Genomic DNA, 10,096 nt, shown 5'->3' on the forward strand with positions numbered 1-10,096 from the left:
TAATTTATTTATTCTATTTTGATTTGATACAAATTTAAAATAATTATTCAAAGTTCAAGAGGAGTGTTTAATTTTTTTTTCTCCATATTTGCTCTTTCTTTTATAGAAGTTTGATACTCCGTTTATTCAATATTAACTGAATTTTTGGTTTTCTTTTTTCATTGTTCAAAATAATTGAATTGTTCAAAGTTTAAAGTTCAAGATGAATGATTGTTTTTTTTCCATACTCGCCCTTTCCTTTAATGATGTTTGATATTTTTTAGAAGACAAATTGCACTATATGAAAAGTTATATATATATATATATATATATATATATTATTTCACAAAGGAAAATAGTGAAAAAGATTTAAATTATGTCCTTGAATATTTTTCTTAATAAGTGTGTAATGCCTCACAAATTCAGTTAATATGGAACAAAGTATTTATAAGAGATAAATTGCACTAATACAAAGTTACATTTATAATTTCATAAAGGACAATAACATAAACTATGATTTAAATTATGTCCTTAAATATTTTTCTTAATAAGTGTGCATTATCTCACAAATTCAATTAATATGAAATAGAGGGAGTACAACAACGACAACATACCCAGTGAAATCCCACTAGGTGGGGTCTGGGGAGGGTAGTGTACGCAGACCTTGCCACTACCTCGTGGAGGTAGAGAGGCTGTTTCCGAAAGATCCTCAGCTCAAGTACATCAAATCCAAGTTAAAGGCGAGGAAAACAGTATATAAAACATACCATCCAATAAGAAAGATAGTAAATAATCAACAGAGGAGACGGTAGCCTCAATAGAACAATGAGAGAAGTGAAACGCCGTAAACAACATAAGGCTATAGGTATCACAGACAAGAACTGCAAGTGCAAGGCTAAGACCACTACCCACGCTAGCAACCCATACCCTCGCAAGAAAGGACAACACGCTAGCCCTGCTAACCTTCAACCTTAATACGCGACCTCCACTCCTTCCTATCTAGAGGTAAAGTAAAAAAATGTTAAATCTTAAACATGTTACATGCATATGAAAAATTATAATTAAAGAATTGTTAAATAACGAAAGAAACAATAAATTGAAAAGAAAAATAGGACAAAATAAATTATTGTTCCTTGTCAATAAAAGATTTAAGAATTATTTTATGACTATTAAAATTTATCTGAAGGATAAATAAAGCGCGAAAGTAGTAAAACCAATTCCGCAACTCGCACGTGCTACCCGCTTCGGATACAATTTGAAGGAAGGGTCAAATAAGGAATTCATCTAAAATGAAAGGGCAAAATCGTCAATTGATTAGATCAAATCGCTTGCTTCAGATCAGGCCCATGGCTTACTACACCTATAAATGCCCAAATGCCTCAATTCGTCTACCCATTCAAAAACCCAACAACACAAAAAACTCAAAGACACACTAAAAAGATAAAATTAAAGACGGGTATCTAAATTAATCTACACGAAGAAGACGAAAACTAAAAACCTAACAAAAAAAGAGAGCATAAAATACCTAATCAAACCCTAGGCTTGATTACCTGTATTATAATTTATAACTCCCATTTTTTCATATGTTATGTTATATATATGTGTGTGCGTCTATGTGTAAAGGAAAATAGAATGGAAAAAGACTCAGCAGCAGCTACAACGACGACGAAGAAGACGATATGGAGTACATGGGAAGAACTTTTGTTAGCGTTTGCTGTGAAAAGGCATGGGCTAAAGGACTGGGAATCTGTAGCCATGGAACTCCAAAACCGTGTATCGTTACCTGCTTTATTGACCGCTCAAATTTGTAAGGAGAAATACAGGGACCTCCGCCGCCGCTTCATGAATAGCTATAACAATAGTTATGATGAAAAAATCATAGAACAGGATGTAGATGGAAATGGAGATGTAACGATTCCTTGGATTGAGGAGTTGAGACAACTACGGGTTGCTGAGCTTCAACAAGAGGTTCAACGCTACAATCTTTCGATCCAGTAAAATCTCTCTGTTTCCCTTTTTTTTTTTTGATTTTTTTTAAAATTTTGATTTTTTCGGTTGTATGTGAATTTTTTTTTACGTGGAAAAAAATTCAGTAATTGGATCTGAGAGATTTTGATCTGTGATGTGATATGAACAGGTCGTTGGAGTTGAAAGTGAAAAAGATGGAGGAAGAGAGAGAACAGAGTTTGAAGGAGCAGAGTTTAGACGATGGCCAGAAACCAGATCTGGAGGATGTGAAGGAAGAGAGATCGCAAAACGACAAAAACAGCGGTGCTGATGTTAAGCCGGAGGATTCCACCGGAAAGCCCGTGTCGAGTGAGGAGTCAAACCGCGAAAACCGGTCGTTTAACGAGTCTAATTCGACGGAGAACAGAGAAACCGGTGTTAAAAATGAACCGGAACCGGTCGAGATCGGTGAAGACAAACCGGTTCAGGAGGTTAAACCGGTCAGTGAAGAGGACTCGTATAACGATAGCAGTTCAGATAGACAGGAGGAAAAGAAAGCCCGTCGCGACTCAGGCGATTTACGTGATACAGTGAGCGGGTCTAAGGAAGAGACTAAGGAAAACAGTGACGTGCAAAGCACGGCGACTTTAACGAAGAGAAAACGGCAGCGCGGTGGCGATGGTGGTAGAAGCGGCGGAGATGCGGCAGAGATGGGTTCTCCAGCCGTTGGAATTAAAGGGGAGGGTGCGGCGAAATCAGAGCCGTTAATTGAGTTTTTAGATATTATCAGGTCGCATAAGCGCGGCTCTGTATTCAAGCGCCGGCTAGACAGCCAGGTAATGCTTCTCTACATCGCATTTTCAAATTGGTTGGCCTACAACTATTTGCTGATCAATTTTTGGTCGTTTGGACCACTTAAAAAAAATTACAAAACTCGATTAACAAAATGGGTAAATATTTACCAACAAATATCAACGGGTGAGATTCGTTTGTTTTAAAAAATTACATGCAAAAATTGATGAAAAATGAAAAATGAAAAAATATATACAGTATATAGTATTTTTTGTACGTAAAAGAGAAAAGTGGACCAAAACAAAACGGGTTAGTGGCTTCAATATATGACGTGTACATGAGTTTGTTGCCTAAAATTTATTCTTTTCATAAAATTATTATTTACTACTTTCATGTTTAGATTTATATTTCGTTACAAGTAAAAAAATAAATAAATCAATAATTGGACTCGTTTCTCATATGAATTCTATACATGTGACAGTCGGGGAAAAAATGTTGATTATTCCTACTAAAATGAAAGAAAATAGGAGTTTTCTAATTGATCTAACTGCTCCCATGCAAAAGAGGAAATATTATTTTGTTTTTAAATGGGCTACCTAAATAATACTTGTCATTTGGTAGATTTATAAGTTTTACCAATTTGGAATTTTTTTAATTTTATGTCTCACATGATCACATTAATGCGAGACTTTTTTTTTTTTTCCAAAAATTGGTGAATTCAAAGTTTGTGGACTCAAAATATAAATTTGGATCTATTAATTTGTGAAACAAAAATAAGCCTCGCTCATCACTTGTGTGAGTACTAAACAAAATTTCTCAATTTAATATTTACTAATTAACTTATTTCAATTTATGTGATATCAATTGACTTGACACGAATAAATTACTATATTATAATTGTTGTAACAGTATGTTTTTTTTAAAAAAAATAAAAATTAAGAGTAAATTGAGAAGTGTTGAAGTAATTTAGGATAGGGTGATAATAGGTCCCAACCAAAACTCCCGAACAGAAATTGATGAATTTGGACGGAAAATGGGACCCACTAACGAGGATGCCTAGTATGCATCTTTGCCGCAGTGCGTTGGAGCCACTAGAACTTAATCTTAAGATCACTTTAAAAAATAAGAAAAAAATCACTTTTATGGATCAGGTGAATACCGTGGGTCAGCCCACGAATATTATAAGGGGCCTTTAAAATGATATTCAGAAGCCCAATACATACTCTTATACTTTTGTTCCCTTGGAAATGATATCCTACCAACTTATATTTTGAATAGTCAAAATAATAATACTGTAGTAAATTATAAAACCAAATCTCTATTCTTTTCATTATTTGTTCTTGCTTCTTTATTTGTGGTTTAACGTTTTGACATGCCCATTTTTTTTTCTTTTATGAAAATAGTTCTAAGCATAATGGATATACTATAAATTACCTATTTCCTATTCTAACCACGGTTAATTTACGTGAGATGTGGTCCGGAATTGATTTTCACACCCTGATGTACCATAAGTTTGAATGTTTTTCTTGTCAGATCTATTTATTTTGTATGGTATAACTTTGATGTCTTAAAAATATTATGTTTAATTGCAATACTGAGATCACATAGTTCAAGTTTAATAGTTTTACATGTTCATGAAAAAATGGAATTTACCCACACATTACTGAAACCAGTGTGACTTCTAGTAAACAAAATATCGTGAAACAAGTCAATTAATAATGTTATCCTTAGATTTCAAAAAGTTCTTTGGAATTAAGCTAGAAGTTGATAGTATTCTCTATGTCCATAATTAATGTCCACCACTTTAAAAATTCAAGAGAATTTTCAATTTAATCTTTAGTTATTTTTGAATGTCCTTCCCTAAGTATTGAAGTTTTTGTATTTAAATAGTGGTATAGTAAAATTCTATCTTATTTTTATTTTTTTAAAAATGTGTCAAGTGAATATTGAAAAGTAATAATGATTTTTGAAGAGGCCTCCATGTGCTTGCTAAGATGGAGGATATTTTAGACATTTTTATTATGATTTGTGTTGGGAAAACCATGCGGCGTGAATTAGGAGGGTGAAAGACATTGTTTTGTTCTTATCCTATTTTTTTCCAAGAGATGAAATGCTACTTAACTTACTAACGAGCGCGTTATTTAGGTCAACCCTACCCCACTTCCTTCGGCGTAGCTTTGGGAGGTATATATAGAAAAAAAACTACTTTAAATAGTTGGTATTTCCCTTCTCTTCCTCTCCAACGAATGGAATTTATGCCACACCTACGCTTATCATCTTTCATTAATTCCAATTCTGCTTTTTTTTTTTTTAATTAAAAAAATAAATTAAAGTTGTAAGCTGATTGTTTTGACTTTTTCAAGCAGAAAACGGACAAGTACAAGAGTATGATCCGACAACATATGGATCTTGAAACGGTTCAAGCCCGGATTGATGACGGATCCTATTGCTCTTGCCCATCCAAATTCTACTTGGACCTCCTACTCATCTTCAACAATGCCATCGTCTACTTCGCTAAGTCATCCTCAGAGTCAACTGCAGCGAACGAACTCCGTGGCATTGTAATGGAAGAATTGAAAAAGACTAGAACCCAGTTGAAGGATCTATCACCATTAAAGATCCAACCCAAGCCCGAATTGGAGAGATCCGATTCTTTGCTTGCAAAACACAAGTCTACCGTACCTATAGTAGTCTGTCGCAAGAGGAGCTCCATTTCAGCAAAAGCAGCAGCTTCTTCTGGTAATAACAAGCCAGAAAAACCAGCTGATAGTAAACCTCCTCTGAACCCAAAGCCACCTGCGATAAAATCTTCTTCAAATGAAGAAGAGAGTTCAATCAAGCTTGGGGTGAAAGAAAAGCCAGTGACTGGGGTAAGAAGTATGAGGAGGAGCAGCAAAGGCCGTTCGAATAATAATAATAATAATAATGCTTCACAATCCAACAGCAACCAAAACACGAATGCTAAGCAAAGCAATAGCAGCGGGGACAAAAAGGAAGAGGCGAAACCGGAGAAGAAGAAAGAAGAAAGTAAAAAACGAGGAGCTGCAGCGGACTTCTTGAAGAGGATAAAGAAGAATTCTCCTACTAAAGGACCGTTGGTGGAAGCGTTGAAGAATAATCCTCCAGAGGATGATGTTGTTGTTAAAGGTAACAAAAGAGATCAGCAAAAGAAAAAAATTGATGAACGGAGAGAAGCTCCAGTGAGGCGAAGTGGCGGTGGTGGTGCTAGCAAGGATGAAGGTAGTCCATCGAAAAGGAGCGTAGGTCGACCACCAAAGAGAGGTGGAGGTGGTAGAGAAGTAGTTGTGCAGGAAAAACGTGGAAGGGAAAATAGTGAAAAAGATGATTCTACGAAACGGCCAAAGAAACGGTCAAGGAGGTAAAATTATGATGAATCAAGTTTAAGTAGTGATGTTAATTAGGAGGAGCTTAGTCTTATTTTGCAGTGTATATTTCACATCTTGTATTTTTAGTGTCAGGTTTTTATTTTGGGAATATTACATGTTAGAATTAGTTCACATCTTTTGCTTCTTATTGGTGTTTGTACCTTTTCCTTGTTACAGTGAATTTTCTTTTTCTCAAACAATTAGTTTTATGCTATCTGTCCCATGCCATTGGTTATTGTTTTTAACCAAACAGTAATTTAAAGTTGTAGGAGAAAGAGAAGGAAGAAAGAAAAGAGAAAAAGGATTTAATTTAACATGTTGTATGGAGCTGTTCACTTATTACATACCTGTAGTTGTTTTTTTCCAGCTCAAAAAACAAAGTAAAATTATACTTCTTCCGTCTAACAATAATTGTTCACTATATTATTTTTGGTGGATAATTTCACACTTAGATCCTAAGTTACCTTTATCATTTATTATAGTTATTTTTCTATTACATTTTTCAAGGCATTGTATTTATTATATTCAAATTAGGTATAGTAAAATTATCCTTCTATTAGTAGTTTCTTAAGAAGTGTGTAAAGTCAATAGTTAATTTATGCGAGGTAGTTTAATTTAACACGAAATTTTAAGAAAAAAAACTTTTGAAATTTATAGTTTAAAATAAGTCATATATGTTTGTGTGAGTATAAATTATTTCGCTACAAGAAACAAAAGTGATATTATAGTGTAAATTTCTAAATATGAGTGATTATTTAAGAAATTACTCATAGTTTGATAAAATGTATAAGAGTAATGCTAAATATACTATATTAATAATGCTTACATTAATTATTGTTTGATTTAATATATAACAAATCTTGTATAATTTTCATTAAAATATATTTATTCATAAAGTACCCTTCATCTTTTTTTTCTTTGTATACTTCCTTTGCAATAAAGTTCTTTGTTAAAACATCACGACATAGTTCTTTTTGAAAAGGTCATTGGCTCTTCTTTTTACCCCAAAAAATAAATTAAATAATTATTAATATTGCTTCAGAGTATTTTTAAGAAATGTTGGCAAAGAATTTTTTTTCCAACCAAACTTATCGTCCATATTCAGGAAAGTTGGCAAAGCTTTACCAATTTGTGCATATATTGCTGGCACCGTTTTAGATTTGATGAAGGAGCTTGACATACGTTTTGAAATTAGTATCAGTTTACGGCAGGAAAATAGTGAAAAATGTTTTGAAAAGGTTTTAAGGGTAGTTTTGTCATTAGTTAATTTAATGTAAGTGTTACAAATTTTTGTATTATTAATATCTAGAAGTTTATGGTATCAATAATATATACCTTAATACGCAATAGAATGTATAACTAATATTCGAAAAAGTGTATCAGATAAGGTAATAGTATTACTAATACACATAGCTAATGCATACATTGTTTTTGCTAATACACTCTCTCAGACTATTCCTAAGGGTAAAATTGTCATTTTAAAATTAATAGTTACTAAGAGAGTGTTTGGATTTGATTAAAAGTTGGTCAAACCTATTTTTAAGTCAATTTTTGACCTCTGCAAGTGTTTGACAAATATAAAAAATAACTTAAAATAAGTTAGAAAATGTTTTGCAGGTTAGAAATGACTTAAAGTAAGTCAAAAATCAAAAGTAGATCCCCTACTTTTTATTTTTTTGACTTAAAAAAAGTCATTTAGGTCAATCCAAACGGGTTCTAAATATAGACATGTTTAATTCTTTTTGAGACCAACTAGAAAAAAAAAGTCAGTCATATAAATTAGAATAGACGGAGTAACAACAATATATTCAGTGTAGTTCTACAAGTTGATCTTGGGAGAGTAGTGTGTACATAGACTTTAACATAACCTCCTATTTAAGGTCATGATCTCAATAAGCTAAAGTAGTATTATGTTCTTTCTAATCATCTCTTCAGAATATTTTTTTGACTTACCTTCACCAGAGCCAACTTCTCATAGCTATACACTGAAATATCTGTGCATTTCCTCTTTACATGCTTAAATAATTTTATTTTCACTTTTAATAACTTGTCCTCTGTTAAAGCCACTCATATATACCTCTTATTCTGAATATCTTCATTTCTGATTTAATTTTTTCCATCTCAATATATTCATTTCCACAACTTTCAGTAGGGGGGGGGGGGGGGGGGGGNCGCATCAACAGATGAAAAAAAGTGGAAGTAGGCCCGCTTGTATTTCTTTTGTTATTTAAGGATATAATGTGTTATGTGTGTTCTCTTATTTTTATTTCAATATATATACTTGTTATTTCTCTTATAAAAGAGTAGACATTTTCTACTATGATCTTATTCTCACTTGAAGTTTCACAATAGAATATTCAGTTTTAGGAGAAAAAGAAAAGAATCAAATGATGTATAGTCTTATGATAATAGTATTGAACTTTTAACTTATATATAATAATGATTTCTCAATAGTAGCAAAAAGCTTGTGTAGATATTGTTGGAAAGTGACATAGCTAATATTCTCTTCGTTCCTAATTATTTGTATATTTTTGAATTAACACATTTATTAAAAAAATAATGATTGATATAGTGTGTTTATCATTTTATTCCTATTAATTATAAGGTTATGAATTAAAAATTTCATATTTTTAAGAAGTTTTACATTTTCAAAGTAATTAATTGTGGGTATAATATGTAAAAAAAATTATCCTTTCTTAATCTGTTAAAATGGACAAGTAAAAAAGAATAAGTAAAAAAAAAAAAATTGGACAAGTAGGGACCGAGGAAGTACCAGTGGAGGATCTTTTTTCTTGGAACCTTAGAATTATATTTGACTTCCTAGAAACTTATTTGAAATTAAATTAGTATCTGGTTATAAAAAGAATAAATTCAGTTTAAATGCTATAATGTTTTCCATCTTTTAGGAATCGTCTCTTAACCAAATAAGATATAACCAAACAAGATATTATGGCATATCACAATTTTTCATTTTTTTGTTAAAAATATATCAAGTATACTAGGTTTTATGGCACATCACAATTTTTTTATTTTTTTTGTTAAAAATATATCAAGTATAATAGGTTTTATGGCACATCACAAATTTTAATTTTTGTTTAAAAATATATCAAGTATACTGGGTTTCTGGAATACTCCAAAAACCTCTAGATGAGTATAAAGTAGGGATAAGGGTCTGAAAAATATCTCAACTTTGGTCGGATTTGTTGTTGCGATACTAAACTTTCATAAGGACCTATTACCTCCCTAGACTATTTAATACCGTATTTTTTACCCCCTGAACTATTTAATAGTGTATTTTAAAGGTATATATGTACCCACGTGGATACATTACTAATTATAATTTTACATAATTTTTTATGTCCATGTGGGCAAATATATATGTTTAAAATACGGTATTAAATAGTCTAGGGAGGTAATAGGTCTTTATGAAAATTTAGTATCGCAACAACAAATCCGACCAAAGTTGAAATATTTTTCAGACCTTTATCCCTATAAAGTATAAACTAATGTAGTTAGCAAAATGATTTTTTTTGGGTTAACGTCTAGGACCCAAATCCTTAACAAAAACTTAAATCATTACAAATTAAATACTTATCTACTAAACTATTGCTAGAGCAATGAAAATTACTTTATGAAATCGTTTACAAATTGATAGATCTTTTTTTTTTAATTTAACAAACCATTTATATTATCCCTTTCCAAAATTAAGATTTATAGTCTAGCCAACCGACAGAATTAGTTGAGTGAATAATTAATATTTGTTTTATAGCACTATATATCCTTTGCAAACAAGCGTCTGAAGAATTAATAATTAGCCAGCTATTAATAATTGCTATCTCATCTGTTTTAATTTATTACTCTTATTATTTCATTTAGTCCATTTGAAAATAATATACTTTTTATTAGCTCTTTAATTTCAATTGTTCACATACATGCTATTTTGTATATTTGATTATCTTTAGTAGGCGTTTGGCCATGTGATACCATATCAC

The 10,096-nt window shown here is 31.8% G+C and overlaps 1 protein-coding gene across 1 annotated transcript; it reads left to right on the top strand.

Annotated features, from left to right (window-relative positions):
- The first annotated feature begins 1,373 nt into the window (after window positions 1-1,373).
- On the top strand, window positions 1,374-6,300 carry LOC125873972 (uncharacterized). The gene is made up of 3 exons (XM_049554786.1): window positions 1,374-1,973; window positions 2,117-2,762; window positions 5,085-6,300. The coding sequence occupies exons 1-3, from the start codon at window positions 1,579-1,581 to the stop codon at window positions 6,099-6,101; spliced, it is 2,058 nt and encodes a 685-aa protein (XP_049410743.1). The 5' UTR covers window positions 1,374-1,578; the 3' UTR covers window positions 6,102-6,300.
- Window positions 6,301-10,096: the final 3,796 nt, after the last annotated feature.

This window comes from Solanum stenotomum, chromosome 1 (assembly GCF_019186545.1).
Source record: "Solanum stenotomum isolate F172 chromosome 1, ASM1918654v1, whole genome shotgun sequence".
NCBI lineage: Eukaryota > Viridiplantae > Streptophyta > Magnoliopsida > Solanales > Solanaceae > Solanum > Solanum stenotomum.